Source organism: Cynocephalus volans, chromosome 8 (genome assembly GCF_027409185.1).
Source record: "Cynocephalus volans isolate mCynVol1 chromosome 8, mCynVol1.pri, whole genome shotgun sequence".
NCBI lineage: Eukaryota > Metazoa > Chordata > Mammalia > Dermoptera > Cynocephalidae > Cynocephalus > Cynocephalus volans.
In genome coordinates this window covers 86,836,221-86,853,653 of record NC_084467.1, presented here as the reverse complement: position 1 = coordinate 86,853,653, position 17,433 = coordinate 86,836,221, and the positions used below count along the sequence as shown (strand labels likewise).

The 17,433-nt window shown below is 38.6% G+C and overlaps 1 protein-coding gene across 3 annotated transcripts in view; it reads right to left on the bottom strand.

Moving 5' to 3' along the window:
- The window catches only part of SNX7 (sorting nexin 7), a 98,021-nt gene extending 81,129 nt beyond the window's left edge, over window positions 1-16,892 (bottom strand). For all 3 annotated transcript variants that reach the window (XM_063106575.1, XM_063106576.1, XM_063106577.1), the window contains exon 1: window positions 16,713-16,892. In XM_063106575.1, coding sequence (XP_062962645.1) covers window positions 16,713-16,892 — 180 coding nt within the window. The remainder of the gene's footprint in view (window positions 1-16,712) is intronic.
- Between the last annotated feature and the right edge of the window lie 541 nt (window positions 16,893-17,433).

The window sequence follows — 17,433 nt, the reverse complement described above, 5'->3', positions numbered from 1 at the left end:
TATACTCTTTTAAGCAATAAAAATGCATCTGTTCATTTTTTTCTTCAAGAGATTAGAGCAGAAGGGAAATTATGTGTGTGACAAATCTCTACTTCTTAAATAATGTTTAATACTGCTCCTATACGTAGTATAGTGAAAACACACACACACACACAAAACCAAGAAAACCTTGGGGTGGTTTCAGGTTGAGATCTGAATGTCTATAACAGAAGAGAGCCCAGTATGTTGCAAGAATTCAATGTCTTTTATCCTTACTCCAAAACAACACATCCACTGCAAAAGAAAACACTTAAGCTGCTTTGCCAAAACAGAGTAGGATGATGATAGCATGATATTGGGATTATTAGCAAAACCACTTACAAATTAAGTGTTAAATTTTCCTGTTGTTACTCTTGGTTTATTAAAAGCATGCGTTATGAGTTGATGGTGTTATCCCAAAATTCATACACTGAAGTCCTAACTTCCAGTACCTCAGATCGTGATCTCACTTGGAGATAGGGTCTTTACAGAAGTGACTAAGTTAAAATGGAGTCATTAGGGTGCGTCCTCAACCAACAGGACTGGTATCTTGATAAAAAGGGGAATTTGTACATGGAGACATGCACAGAAGGAAGATGACATCTAGACATCAAGTTGAGAGGCTTAGAAAAGCTCTTTCCAGGCCGGCCCCCATGGTGCACTCGGGAGAGTGCGGCGCTGGGAGCGCAGCAGTGCTCCTGCTGTGGGTTCGGATCCTATATGAGGATGGCCGGTGGGCTGCTGAGCGCGGTGCGGCCGGTCACAAAAAGACAAAAATAAGAAAAAAGAAAAAAGAAAAGCTCTTTCCCTCAACAGTCTTCAGAAGGAAACAACAACCAAGTTAACTCATGATTTCAGACTTCTAGCCTCCAGAGAGTGGGCCGATACATTTCTATTGTTTAAAACACCCAGTCTGTGGTATTTTGTTACAGCAGCCCTGGCAAACTAATGCACCATTTCTATACCTAGAGTCCCACACAATAAAAAATTAAGAAGCAAGGATAGAAGAAAGGAAGAAATCATAATTAAAATATCTCAGCCTTGCTCCTTTCAGTCATTTTTTTTTACACAAGTTAATAATCAACTTCGGTAATTTCTGGAAAACCTCCCTCCTTTAATGTTATTAGATGGTTCCAAAGTTCTACTACTGAAATAAAATACATAGCTGAAATTTAAAACAATGGTTTGTCAATATTTGAGTGTTTAGAAGATGAATACAAGTTTAAAAGGTGAGATATAACCTCTCTAAGAGATGTCCTTCCTTAATGTCCCTCACTAAAATGCTACTCAGGAACATCTCATAAATATAACATGAATTACTCTGATAATGCTAAATCACATCCACCATCTGTGCGCAAACAGCTATTTTCTTTTTACAAGTAGAAGGGGAAAAAATCAATGTGAGAAGTGTGATAAATCAGAATAGTGCCATGAAAAGGCCATGCAAATAAAATTGCTGATGCACGAGAAACACGCACACCAAGAGACATCTGGTAAAAAAGCAACTTAAAGTGGAAGGAGTTTGAGAAACCATGTTGTTAAGAGGGATACTCATCTTGATAGGCCTAAATTTAAACTTACCAGCTGTATTTTGGTTTACAAATCCTTCCAATCTGCCTACTTATAATAATAATAAAAAATGAGAAAGGCCTTCTGTGGAACACTGCTGAAAATGTGATTGGGGGGAAAAGCCAGCCTCTGTCTTGTTCTATAAAGAAGCATACAACATCCTAATCTTGTTTGACATAATTCCCATTGCTCTGTAGTATATACACCCTTGTATGAATATGCCACAATTTATTTACCCATTCTTCCATGTCTAGTTTTTCTATTTTCTAACACTGTTACCTTGAATGTACTAGTACTTACTTTCTCGGGTTTTGTGTACTACATAGCTATGTACTGACCATAGAAATTTTTCAAATAATTTTATTCAACATAATTTTCCCTTCTGGCAAAAAATAAAAGCAGTATATTAAAAGAAAACGTCTCGGTAGTCAGACAAAACTAAATTTAATCCAAGTTTAAATAAGTAACAGCTGTGTGAACTTGCTCCAGTCATTTTTATTTCCGAGGGTCAGTTTTTTCACTTGCAATTTCTTAGAGACATCATACCTCACCTTGGATCACAAGGATAAAGGAGAGGATAAGAAGAGTCAACTAACATAACGTACACAATGTCTGCTTGAAGGCTTTATATGCATTACCTTATGTAAACCCTACCACAATCCTGAAGAGTATATTTTTCTCTCTGTTTAATCAGAAATACTATTAGCAGGTGCACTTTTATCCCTTATTTTCAGAAAAAACAGGTTAATAGGAAATAGGTTAAATAACTTGTTCAAACATTGACTGCTATTAAGTAGAGGAACGAGGATTTGTCCTCCTAACTGCCAATGAGGCAAACTTACATCAAAATATGATATGGACCCCTAGAAGTCATCACTGAATTCACTTTTCCCAATCTCCCATCAAATTAAAAGAAATATAAAGCAAAAATAAATGTCTACGATTAGTATAAAGCTCTGTAGTACACAAAACCTAAGGAAGTACAAGTACATTCAAGGCAGCACTGCTGGAAATTAGAAAAAACTAGACACAGAAGAATGGATAAATAAATTACGGTATATGCATACAAGAGTGTGTATACTATATAGCAATGAAAATCAACTATAATGTGGATAAATCTCACAAACTATTAGGAGAAAAAAAGCAAATCGTAGAAGAATTCACACAGGATGGTATCATTTTTTAAAGTCCTACAACCTACAATGTCCAAAATACATAAATGTGTAAAATATATTGATTCAAGGTACATGTATAGAGTAAATTTTTATGAAAACCAAACAAATGACAAATAACAAAATTCAGATTATTAGTTTCTTTGAAACAGGAGAAAGAGAAAGAATCTTCAGAGGGGGGCACAGCGATGTCAAAATTTTGTGATATGTTTTATTTCTTAAGCTGAGGGGTAGATACATGGATGCAAATTTTATCATTCTACCTTCAGTAGTTGACAAACATTTTCAGTAAAAGGCCAGATAGTAAATGTTTGGGGCTTTATGGGCCATTTGGTTTCTGTCACAACTTCTCAACTTGGCCTTATAGGGTAAGCAGCCAAAGACAGTACATAAATGAATGAGCTATGTTCCAATAAAACTTTATTTACAAAAACAAGGCCAACCAGATTTGGCCCACGGGCTGTTGTTTTCTTTTGGTTTTCAATGAATATTATATTGATAGTTTTATAATACATAGAGACAGATATTATATATATATATATATAAATGGAATTGAAAGATAATACAAATCTTTCTACAAACTTTTTGAAGTACCCTCATAAATTCCTTTATATGCATGAGAACATTCCATAATAAAAATCATTTTTAAAGTTTTTAAAAAATATGTTCAAATAGGATATAGATATAATCTTGATTACTGAAATGTTTTCTCATGAATCTTAGAAATAAAAATAAAGTCTTCTTGACAATTTTGGCAGAAGGTAAGTTCCAGATGTTGAGCATTTGCATATCTATTAGGGGAATTTTTACATTCCACGCACACGTTCACACAAACACACTCACAAATCAATGTTTTTAATCACCTCATTAAAGACTACTGCATATATAAGCAAGGACAAGTAGAGAACAACTAAAATGCTGAGGCTGAAATGTAGGCAAGGCTTCCCCACTAAGTGTGTCCTCCAACCCACTGGTACAGTTCACCTGTGTGCCTCAGTGATATGTCAAATTACTGCATGTCAAAAATATTTAAAGCCATGGATGCTAAATCCAAAAATGATAAAAGGTCTACAGAAACTGTCTTCAAACAAATTTGGGTATTGGATAAACACATGAAACACAATAGTCAGCCAACCACCAAACTGTGGATTCAGTGAGGACTAACTGGAAGCAGAACAAGCAAGGAAAAATAATAATTCTAGCCAGAACTTCTTTAGAGGTTGAATACATGTCCTACAGACAGATAACACTGCAGACCCAAATCAAAAATATAATCAGAAATGTTTTCTAAGGAGCACAACCAGCTGATGGTGTGTTTACTAAGCATGTCTAAAAGGAATCCTGGCCTACGGTGAACTAAAACTAGTCCTCTAAACCAGTGTTGTCTTTATAGATATTCCCCGAGGGAAAGGGTTGAGCTGCCTAGATACCTAGCCCCACCAACAAATTTACAGAGCATTTCTGAAGAGATGTAATATATGCTTATACATATATCAGGAAAACCAGTAGACAAATAAAACAGATGCACCAAATATTCTTATTCCCTAGTAATTCTAAGTTGCCTGGCAGATATTACAGGTAATGACTCACTCAAAGAGGGACTCATGCATATACTACAGCATTTAAGAAACAATACCAGAATGTTGGTACTACTCTTAACAGTAATTTGAAAAATATGTGCTCCAATTATTTCAAATTAAAAGTACATTCTCCTAAATTTTATCACATGGAGCTCCTCTGACTCCACAGAAGGTTTTTCTATACTTTCCATACTTAACTGAGTAGTCGTATATATAACACCATCTAGACTATTAATACTTTAAATAAGTGTAAGTTCCTTAAAGACTGGGAACAACTATATTTTTGTGATCCTCTAAATATCTCACTACACATTCAAACTAGATGCTTATATAAGTCAAAACCATTAATCTTATATAACCATAACAGCAAATACTGAGACTATTCTAAGTGCCAGTGTAGGAAAGGACAATATTTCAGCTCAAAATACACTTCTTTGACATAATTCAAATGGCTAATTCAGGGAGACTGGAAAAACAAGATTAGCTAGAAGGCTGTTTTTGGGGGGAAAAAATTTTTTTTCTGAACTCTATATGCAAACAGCCAGGCTTCCTCTGAGGCCCCTCCTTTGGCTACTATCTATTCTTCCTGAAGGCAGATGCTACTTTACCTAAGACATTTTCACTGCTTAACGAGACAGTCTCTGCTTAACTTTAACTTCTGCCTGCTTTCTCTCACCTGTCCAGAGCTCCTGAGAAACCTGGTCTGAGGCCATTGTTCTGCAGCTTGTTACCTCCCCAACATTGTCCCTCTCTTGTAAACACTGATATATAAGCTTTGTGCCCCATTGGATTACTGGGAAATTGGGAAATTACTCTCTTACGATTCCCTTGTGACTGCCTCCTCCCAGCACATTAAATAATACAATTTGTTATGCCTTTTCTTCACACTAATCTGAATTTGTCAGTGATTGCTAGTGAACCTTCAGGGGTGAAGTCGAAGTTCTTCCCTTGGCCTCTACACCAGTGACTGTGCCTGAGCAACACATACGTTCATTCTTTCATTTAATCCTCCCAACAACCTGATGGAAGTAACTATAATCATCACCACCCATATTTTACAGTTAAATAAAATTGTGGTATATGGATGATGATAATTCTCCCCCAAACACTTATCTCTAATTTATAAAGCCAAGACTCAACCATCGCCACCACCTATGTGCATACAGAAAAGCACCTGTGTGGCAATTTTATTTCATTTAAAAAATGTTCCCTGAATGTCAGCCATGTGTCAGGTACTGGGCTGTGATACAACAGTGGCCAGGCAGGGTTTCTGCCCTCACCAAGCTTATACGTTGAGCTGGGTGGGAGTGGGAGGGTATAGATCATAAATAAACATATAGGTAAATAAGATAATTCCAGATACAAAGATAGGAATGAGTACTGATAAACAAAGGAGTAAGTTCCACAGAAATCAGAGTGGGTTGCTGGGGTGAGGGGTTAAGGCAGGACACAGGAAGAATGCTTTTGATAGAGCCATCAGGGAAGGCTTCTCTAAGGAGATAATGTGAGAAGCCAGCTATGTAAAACACTGAGAGAAGAGGGATTCCTATCAAAAGGACCAATGAGGTCCCAAGCAGGAAAGAGCTTTGAATGTTCAAGGACCACAAAGGACAGGAATGAGTGGAACATAGGCTTTGAGGACAGAATAGCCAAAAAAGCTCATTTTGACATTTAGTGTGTCAGAATTTCAAGTATTCACATTTTATCTTTAGGTCTTTTAAAAAGGGAGGATAGAACTCCATGATAAATAAATGTTACACCTGAAAATCCAAAAGTAAGACATCTGTTGCTCAGCCAGAGATTATTAAGCATCTGTATGTATGGTCTTAAACTATTCATGAGCAGTAGCCAATTGGAGGTTATTAATCATAACAAATGCAGGTCCATCTATCTCAATTACACTTGGATAATTTCTTAACCTAGTGGAAAATTTTCTTTTTTATATTTAATACTCTATTTTTTTTTAATTGGTTTTTCTTTATTCAGAAAGGCCCAGCGTGCCATTTGCCTGTAATTTTGCCACAAAACCATCATGAGAAGTTGTGTGATTGATCCCTGTTCTTCCAGTAAGTGGGTTATACCTCCTGGCCAATAGCAGGTGACTTCCAGTGCCTCACTATGGAAGGAAAATAATTCCCCACACCAGTGGGTTTGACCAGTGACTTGCTTTGGGCAACAGCATGTAACTGAACAGAAGATTTAGGAGCCACTACCTGTTTGCACTAGTGCTCATGTTCTTTTCCCTCTGCCACAGGAATGTCATGTCCCAGTTAAGGGCCACTCCTTCAGTCTTGATCCCAAAATGAAGAACACATATGGAGGAGATTCAAAGCCTAGAACAGGATCATATCTCAGCCCAGCCAACAGGTACATGAGCAAGAAATGAATCATTATTGTAGATAAGACATTAAGGTCTTGAGGTTGTTTGTACTGCAGCACAACCTAGTGAAAGCTGATGAAGATATCATTCGTGTTTTATTAGATTAATATATATATCCACACACACACACACACACACACACACACACTTAACTTTGTCAGAGTTAATACAGGAGAACAAATTAGGGATTTTTTTTCTAATTTTGAAGACAATATATATTTATATACACACATTCAATATATATATGTTCAAAAAATAAAGAATTCACCATTTATTTCAGTCACACTAATATGAGGCTACTTCAAAAAAGTTCACGGAAAAATAGAATTAAAAAATAATATAACCTTTCCATGAACCCTCATAAAGCTTTCATTTTAATTCTAAATAGACTTTATATTATTAATATTTCATTTTAAATTATTAAGCCCTCTGTTTTTCATTTTAACAAACCAAAAATTTATATCAAAAATTAAAAATGTGATATAAAACCACAACAAAAATGAACCTCATAAATATTATGCTATGATATCACTCATATGTGGAATCTAAAAAAAAAAAAAAGAAAGTGGTTCTCATTGAAGTAGAGAGTAGAATAATGGTTACTAGAAGCCCAGAGGGGAAGGAAGGAGGTGGGAGGAGAAGCAGTGGACAAATGGGTGCAAAACTATGCCATCTACCCTAACTGAATTGCTAGACAGTATATGCATGTATTGAAATAACACATTATACTCCACAAATACGTACAAGTAAATGTTAAAATTAAAAAAATATATATTACGCTAATGAAAGAAACCTGACATAAAAGACCACATATTGTATGATTCTATTTATACGAAATGATCTCAAGACACAAACATAGAGAGAGAGAAAAGGGTAGATTAGTGGTTATCTATGGCTGGGAGTGAAAATGGGCCATGACGGATCTTACTGGGGAGATGAAAATGTTCTAAAACTGGTTTATAGTGATAATTGTACAACCTAATTAATTTACTTAAAAAAATCATTCACCCAAAATGGGCAAATTTTATGGTATGCAAAATAGACCTCGATAAAGTTGGTTTTAAAAAGTAAAAAAAAGAGAATATCATATAAAAGCATTTTTCAAAGTCCAAAAAATAATAAAATTGTTTCAATTTTAAAAACTACTGGTTTAACCTTCTGTTCTGTTTTATCATGACTGTTTTACTGTTTTTACATCAGTATTTGCAAATAATTTTGATTGTCCTTTTTATTAATACTACAGGTGACACTATATTTTCCAGCATGATTGATATATGCTGTGCCAAAGTTAATCAAATATTCTGTTTAAAATAGACAAAATCTTTTAAGGACATAACTCTTTACCTGTTCGTTGAGAAAACATTAAAACACATGCTTAAAGTAACTAACCAAATAGTTAAGTTTTAGTCTAATACTCTACAGTATTTTCTTTCTATAGTGTGGGACACAAGTAAATAAATACATGATCAAATAAATTTTGAACACTGTAACTTCATAGCTATTGAATCTGTTTCCTTTTGATCACACTGGCTATTTGCAAAACTGTAACAGGCTATCAGTTTAGAGGTGTACTAAAGCATTCTATCAGGACCTCAAGGATATAAACATAAAACTCCACTTCTAAAACTCCATGGAATAAATATGCTTTTTAGAGTAAATTAAGTTTAAATCTGTAGTCTTTTGACATCATTTTCCTGAAATATTTGTAATAATTTTCCTCATTGTCCCAACCAATAAATAAATAAAACACTGTTGTCTCGGCATAAACAATAGTTCCCTTTCCTATAGGTTCCCATGAATTTTTTTTTCTTTTGGCTATACGACATCTAACCCCCTTTCCAAATATAACATTGGCTATAGTTCCTGCTAGTGCCTGTCTCTTTCTGCATCTGTATTTCCAGCCTTCACATCTACTCTGTGAGCTACATAACACAGTAATTCCCCTTACCAAAGGAGGTTTTGTTTACTGTGGTTTCAAAACCCGTAGTCAAATATGGTTTGAAATATTAAATAGAAAATTACAGAAATAAACAATTCATAAGTTTTAAACTGTGTGCCATTCTGAACAGTGTGATAATCTCACTCTGTCCCGCCTGGGACATGAAGCATCTCTTTGTCCAGAGTAACCATGCTGTCTACGCTACCCACCCATTAGTCTTGGTCATCAGACAGACTGTCGCAGAATCACAGTGCTTGTGTTCAAGTAACCCTTATTTCTTAATAATGGACCCAAATGCAAGAGTAGTGATGCTGTCAATTCGGATATGCCAAAGAGAAGCCATAAAGTGCTTCCTTTAAGTGAAAAGGTGAAAGTTCTTGACTTACTAAGGAAAAAAAAAAAATAATAATGTTATGCTGAGGTTGCTAAGATCTAAGATCTACAGTAACAGCATATATTCTCTCTGTGAAATTGTGAGAAGAAGAAGAAGAAGAAATCCATGCATAGCATATACAGGCTTGGGTACCACCGTGGTTTCAAGCATCCACTGGGGGTCTTGGAATATATCCCCTGCAGATAAGGAAGGACTACTATATTCACTATTTCACTCCTTTTCTGCCAGATTTGGTTTCCATTGCTCATAACCAAGCCCCCTGAATAACACAGGTGCTATTTGCTTAAAAGGATTTATTTTTCCAAATAAAAGAAGATTCTTAAATAACGCTTTTGGGTTTTTTTATGCTTTGTGTTTATTCGTTCTAATACAATCTAAATAGGAGATTTTGTCCAAGATTGTGCTCAACATAGCTCTGCGTCATCCAGCAATAACATCACTCATCATTGATTAGAACCAATTTGTTTTAAATCTATTTAATATAGTATCCTGATAGGAAACACCAAGACAATGCAAACTGAATTTACTGAAAACAGATCACTTGGCAAATTATCATAGTAATTAGGTCTGTAAATATGGTGGGGGGGAGTCAGAGGCTGTGTCACTCATTAATGTATTTATTCCATAAATATTTAGAGTTCATACTCTTCAAGATTAATCTATTAAAAATACAGTCATCCCTTGGTATCCATGGGGGACTGGTTCCAGGACCTCCTGAGGAGCCCAAAATCCACGAATACTTCAAATCTCTGATATATATAAAATGGTGTAGAATTTGCATAAAACCTATACACATCCTTGTGTATATTTTAAATCATCTCTAGATTACTTATAGTACCTAATACAGTGAAAATGCCATGTAAATAGTTGTCATACTGTATTGTTTAGGGAATAATAACAAAGAAAAAAGTCTGTAAAGTTCAGTACAGATGGTTATTTTTTCCCAAATATTTTTTGATTCTTGGTTGAATCCACGGATGCAGAACCCACAGATATGGAGGGCCGACTGCAGACAACCAATCAAGGTTTTAGAGAAGAGAAATAAATACTTATTTATAAGGCAGAATGTATTAAGTATTATGAGAATCAAAATACTATTACAGAGAGTACAGGGTGAAAATAAATTGATTCTAGCTAGGGAATGAAGAAGGTTCTTAGGGAAATGGTAGTTTTTTACACTGGGTGATAAATAACAGAGAGGATTTTGTTTTGTTGACCCAACATTAATTAAACAGAAGTAGAAACATAAAGAATAAGCTCATGCATTGGCAAGTGGGCCAACCTATACCAGTGCTTTTCAAATTGTAAAGGACAAAAATATCATCCACTAGGGAATCCTGTTCAAATACAGATTCTGATCCATGGGTCTGGAGGGGGTTCTGAGACTGCATTTCTAACCAGACCCCAGGTGATGCAGTAGATTCATGTAACATACTCTGAATAGTGAGGGTCTAGCAGAGAGAGAGAGTGGTGAGGGAGAAGGGAGAAGATCCAGTCCACAGCCTGATCACAAAGAGCCTTGAATGGCAAAATGTGATAATATGATCAGCGCTGCATGCTCTGAAAACACTGCTTTGCTGGGAGCACACAGGATAAACCAGAGGCAGAAGATTATGAGAATGAAGACCTGATGGGGATATTTTAATGATTCTCAGAGGTAATCACATAACTACTCTGACTGTAGCAATGGGAATGGAAAGAAGGTACTAATCCCAGAGACACCAAGAAAGTAAAACTGATGGGGAACTTGTCAGATACTCAGGATGAAATGGAGAGTGAATGAAAGGGATAAATAGAAGGTAAACACTAAGTATTTTATCCTAGATACCTAAGGCATTGTTACATCATTAGCAGAAAATTAAATGAGAAAAACAACAGGTTTGTGAAGAGAAATATACAAATTAGGGAATACATAGTTTGGTATGGGAATCAAGTTAAAGGGAGGATTAGAACCACCTAATTAAGACTTTCCACTGCTCCCATAGTCAAATTTAGTAAGTTAAAGTTCCCATTGTTAACAGCCGCTCAATAGTAGAAAGGGACAGCTCAACTGTCACACCCCCTTCTGCTCTGGGACAGTTCATCATCTAGCTTGTGCTAGAACATTTTTATTGACAGCATTCATGATCATGCTGGGCAATCCCTTTCACTTTGGAACCTTCAATTAGTAAACTCTTCTTTAAACTGAACGGAAACTTGCCTCCACATATTTTTGACCCAGTGGTTCTAATTTTGCCTATAAACTACAAACATTTAATCTGCCTAGATCATAATGGCTGCTGCTACTTCCTATGCCAACGGATCCAAGCTCTCCTTCTGCTAAGCCCAGACAAGATCTCAGGCTCCATCTCAGCACAGCATACCAAAGAACTGATAACAAGGCACTGGTGTCCAAAGATGAGATAATATTCCTTCTCCATTTTCTGACATAGGCAATCAATTCCCCTTTTAAAATACAGAGGGTGGAACAGATCTTCACAAGTGCCATGGACAGTTCAGATCACAGAACAATCAATACTTCTTATGACTTTGAAAATATGGTGTTTATTTAGGTTCAGTTTGTCGTTTGTGCATACTGATCTTTCAATCACTGAAAATCACTAGGAATATTTGCACATAAAATGGTCCTATATGAGGTCTCCCCAAACTTATTTTGAAGTCCCTTATTTGTTTTAATCTTATTGTTCATCACATATGCTAACTCAAAAAGAGAACTTGAGGATTTTTCATCTTCTTTCTACTTCACTTACCTACGCTTCCTCTCCCGGAGGAATATAAAAGAACACAGCATATAAGAGGGCTATGATGTAAGAGAGTGGAATTTCTAGTGGGAAGAATATAAATAGTACTAGTTCAGTCCTATTTTCTTTGTTTTATTGGTTTCTCCTTTTTTTCTTTTTTTAACCATTAAAATGGTAAGACCCACTGAGCCAGGATCAGGATGTAGGCCTTAGGGAAAGGGGAACACATATAGTAAAACATTTAGTCCTAATATTTATAACTTGTCCTCATTTTACAGATGAAAAATCTGAGGTATTGACTTTAAGTAACTTGCCCAAGAAAACAAAGCTAGTAAGCAGTGTAGCCAGGATTTTAATACAGATTCTCCATTTCTAACCACTAAGCTTACATCTTGGTTGTATTTTTATTTACAATAACCAATAGTGAAGTTCTGGCTAAGGGCACCTAGATACTGCAGGCTGAAATTATATATGCATCCTCATTCACAAGCCTGCCACTATATACTGGATGATGCCTGGGACTCCAGCTGGGCCTGCTGACCAGAGTATTTGCATGTGGGCTCAATGTAACCCGGATTCTCTTACAACAGAGAGGCCTTAGGCTGCATTTTTTACATAGCACTCCAAAAAGCACAATGTCCCATTGGACAAAGTAGAAGCTGCATTTCCTCGTATGATCCAACCATGGAAGCTGCACAGCATCACAGCATCACTTCCGCCACACCATACTGGTCAAAGCAGTCACAATCCCACCCAGATTTAAGGAGACCAGCAGATTCCATCTCCTGAAAGGAGAGTGGCAGGTCACATTATAGAAGAGCATATATAATGGGCATCACTGATGTGGCCACCTTTATCCAAAGCTGTTCTCCACACTTTTGCACTATGTACTCAGTTGGTCCTTCTTTATTTCCACCCCTACCACCGCCCAGCACCCACCCATCTATTCTTTGTGCACTAGGAGGCTGACTGCTATGGATATCACCTTAGCAGCTCAGCCAGTGAGGGTAACAAGCAGGAGATCCAAGGACAAGAGGAGAGGAGTTCAGGGAACATACTCCCTCCTCCTTCCCAGCTTTGGCACCACATTTCTGGCAGTAGCTACATCTCTCTGTAAATGCAGTTCCTGTGAAAGTGGCCCGATTTCCACAGCTCCAGCTCCCACTGGATTCCAGCAACACTATTTCCATTCCTTGCCTCCTTACAGCAAGAAATGCTAATGGCTTTTTGCTACAAGTCTCTAAGTGCCTCAGTATCCTTTTTGTTTCTTAACTCCGCCCATAATTCTATAAATAGTCCCTGCATTAAACTCATTTAAACTATTGGAGAGAATTTTTTTTTTTTTTTTTTACATCAGGGCAATGACTGATACAGGCACGCAACTGAAACTAAATAAAAGCTATTCAGAGTACAAATGTGAAAAATTAATTAGCATACTTCCAATATCTTCTAAGTATTCAGTAAAACTGTTGAATAGTACAATTATGTCTTTCCATTACTATGTTGAAATTCTGCATTGACAGAGACTACATATATATGTAGGTATATACATACATACACACACGCATATAAGCTGAATGTCTCAACAACTATAGCATATTAATATTTCAAAAATAATTTTTCTGCAAAAGTATGTGATGCTTTCAAAAGCCTGGCTCAAACATGGTCATTGTTATATTTCTGATTTACCATAAAAAAAATCTTAAACTTTCAATTATTCTTATAAAACATGTCAGTTTCTATCATTCACCTTTCTTTTCAAAGTATTTATAAACAAAATACTAAATAATTCACTTTCTGGCTTTGCTGGAGATTGAAATTAAGCCTACTGGTTTGTACTTTACAGAACTTCCTTTTTGCTCACTATTTCAAAAAAAGAATATTTACCTATCTCTAATTTGGGGGCACCATTCCTGCATTCCATAACTTCTCAAAGATGACTAATGATGATGAGGATGATTACATCTGTAAGTTCCCTGATTATCCTAGATGATATATATTTCGCTTTATGGTCCTGAACACCTTTAAAGAGGTCAATATTAAGAACTATCATTTACTGATAAATATCTCACCCAGATTTAAGGAGACCAGCAGAGATTCCATCTCCTGATAGGAGAGTGGCAGGTCACCTATTTCAGTTGCTACTACTTCTACACATTACAGTGTTTAATAAAAATAAAGGTAACTTATTTTATTTTAATACATTATTTTTCTCCCAAGAGAATTTTTTCTTTTAAATGTAAAGAAATTGTCCCCTTTCTTCCAGTTAAATTTTTTGAAAGTCTCATCTCATTTTGGCTTAGTTCTAACATAATTCTTATACTACTGTTACCAGTTGTATCTTTTTTCTTTTTCTTTTATTGTTTTGCATCACTGGTTATGTTCTCCTACCTTCTATCATCTATACTTGTTAAGTCAATATCCTCTGCATTTCCTATGGTCTCTTGAGATTTAGCATCACGTTCTCCTCACTGGACTGTTTGAAAACTCAGCACACTTTGTTTTGCTTCCCATCCCTCTTGATTTATATCGTCATTTAGAGTTTCTGTCACATATTCCTACCTAGACTACAAGACTGTGTAAGTAATTCAGTAAGAAGTGAATCTTGCATTTCTTTTTTTCCAAACAAGCCTGGCAACGTACACAAAAATATGTATTTGCAATCTTGTGGGGGAAAAGGAAAAATAGTAAGTTGAAGTTTATACTCTTTAAAAAGTTTCTGGAGGAGGGCACCAGGTATATATTCACTAATAATATAAGGAAATAAAGGGAGTACAAATGTGAATGTAAACTGAATATGAAAGTAGCCAAACTCAAAGTACTAAGGGGTAAAGACAAGTAATTGTTAGATATCATCCAAGAGTAGGCTAGGCAGTGGCAGAGTTCTAGAGAGGAGTAGGCTAGAAAGAGAGTCGTGGAAAGAGTAGGCCACATGGAGAAGACTTTCTTACATTTGCTTGTCTAACTACAGTAAATGGTTGAAAAATGCAACTTACTGAAATGTAAGCAGGTGGCTAATTTTAAAATTTTAAAGTATTCTATTAACCAATATTATATCTTAACCTCAACCTATGTGGCCAACTTTTATAGAAATGGTTCTTAACTTTTTCTAATCAAGTCATCCAACACAAAAAAACAAGCATGGTGAATCCAGGTGTACAGGCCTGAAGCTTACACAGTTTGGAAGGCCCCTTTTTAAAAAGAATACAAAGTTACAAATACAAAATTTGGTAGAAAAACAAATTTTTATTTAGAACGAGAAAAGAAATCTCAATAAATGATTACAGCCATGGAAATCTAGATCCCTTATTCTGAGATAGCTTTAGGCTATTTACCAGAGATGCATATTTAGAAATGCTTCTGGTTGCAACCTGTCATTTCCTTCCCACCCAGAACATCTACAACTCCAGCAACTCGCAATGCTGCCAGAGAACTAAGCAAATGAACGGCTCCAAGGCTTAAATTTCACTAGCTTCACCTTACAACCACCTCTGACAAGAGGGCCTCATTAAAACAAATTCTTAAGAGCAGGCTTACTTAGAATCTGGGGAAAGAGACATGACAAGTTTGAAACAATCCCAGATCATTCAGATACAGGATTGCCACTCCCAACAACTCCCCCCCCCCATGCTGGAAGATTCATAATGCCTAACAACAGACAAATATTCATAGACATAGAATGCAATATGGCAAAGAAAGTAAGTAATCAACCAACTGGCCAGTTGTCCTTGATCTGAACACATAAGGTACGTGCGGAATATAAAAAGGCAGTTTTAAACTTTTACAACTGAACATAAAATAATTCCATTGTTTTACAATTTTAATAAAAGGAAAAGTCAAGAGCACAAAACTGTGATACTCTGTCTGAATATCTAGAATAGGGATTCCATTTAACCTTCAGAAAAACTGAGTTTTACATTTTCCTCTTTGGAGTCAGTGTGCGCGTGTTCACTTTCTAACTTCGGTTCGCTCTCCCAGAATAAAGGCAGTGATTAAGAGGTGGGTTGCCTTAACTAACATTTTATGGTAACATTTAACCATTGCACAGGCTTCTTAGTAATTAATACAATGTTCTGATCCGAACTAAAGTCTTCAATCGGTAGCAACTTGAGAAACTGGAGTGACTTTCAACCGCCCCGCAAGAAAGGGGTTTCTTTTCCAAACCCCTTTAAGAAATTACAACCACCAGTCCGCACGCCCCAAAACTCTACCACTACCCTCACAAGTCAATTTCCCTCCAACTGTAACACAAGCTAAGAAGGGCCTTGGGTCCCAGATGTCCCGGGGGAAGGAAAACAGGACAGCAGCCTGCGGAGGGCTGGGTGGCAGCAGCTGACCGTCTGCAAACGCCCAGCTCCGCAGCGCAGGAGCTTCCTGTTAGACACACGACCGTTTCCCCGGCCGAGGGGATCTCCTCGCACCAATTCTTGCACTCGAGACTCACCTCGCGTGTCACCCAAGTCTCAAATCCACAACCAACAACACTAAAGCAAGAATAATTTCTCTAAATTCGGGGGTCGCTCCTCAGAGTTCAAGGCTAGCCGCGCCCGAAAAGGAGCTGGCAGGGGCAAGGGGAGTCTCGGGTTCCGGCGCTGTTGCGAGGAGACATCCCAGTCAGAGAAGGAGAAGTGGGGGGGGGGGGGGGAGAGAAATCACAACTTTGCACTCCATGAAACCACGGCCCTGACGAGCGGAAGGTCAAAGTGCGGCGGAGGGAGCGGCTGCGGTTCGGGTCCCCGCCGCGGCGCAGCCCCGGGTGAGACGAGAGCTGCCCGGCGGGGTCCAGCGGCCGGGGAGACCTCACCCAACTCCCGCTCCGGGACGGCGAGCGCGCCGGAGGCAGCCGCCCGCGCCACGGCGCCAACTCCCGAACTTGCCTTGGAACTTTCCCGGGACGCGCCGCCCGCCGCCACCCTCACCTTACTGAACACCTCCAGGTCGTCCTCGTCCTCGTCCAGATCCAGCACCTCCGCCTGCAGCAGGCCGGAGGAGCAGCTGCTGCCCGGGAAGGGGGCGCCGCCCCCCGGGCTCTCTCCGTCGGTGGCCCCGGCCGGGAGGCCCGAGGAGCGCACCCCAGAAGCCCAGCGCTCGCCCTCCATCCCGAGAGTGCGCGCCCGGCCGGCCGCCGCCGCCAGTCCGGCTCCCCCGCGCCTGCCCATTGGCTCCCGTGCATCCTGCGCCTCCCCGGCCGGCCCCGCTCCAGCCTCTCGCCCGCTGCGCAGACGCGGAACTGCAGGGACGCGCGCCCGGCCGGGCAGGGCCGCCGCCGGGCAGGGCGCACCCCCGCCTGGCCTGGAGCCCGCTGCAGGCGCAGGAGTGGGACTCTGGGATTCCGGCGAGGGTGGGGACAGGGACGGCTGCCCCCGGGTGGAGAGGGAGAACTCGCATTGACCCAGCTAGGGGCCGGGGAGAAGCGACGGAGCGAGCCATCCTCTTCGCGGGATCCGAAGCCGGGCTGGAAGGCAGCCGAGCCAGCCCGCCAAGGAAAAAACCAATACTGTATTTCCTGTACTTAACGGTTGCCTTTCTTCTGGGTTGTGACTTTCGAGTCCGTCTGTACCAAGGCTAATGCAAAAATAAAAGACATGAAAATGTTCTCTGTTTTGTAATTGATTTTTGACCCACTGACTGGGCTGTGCG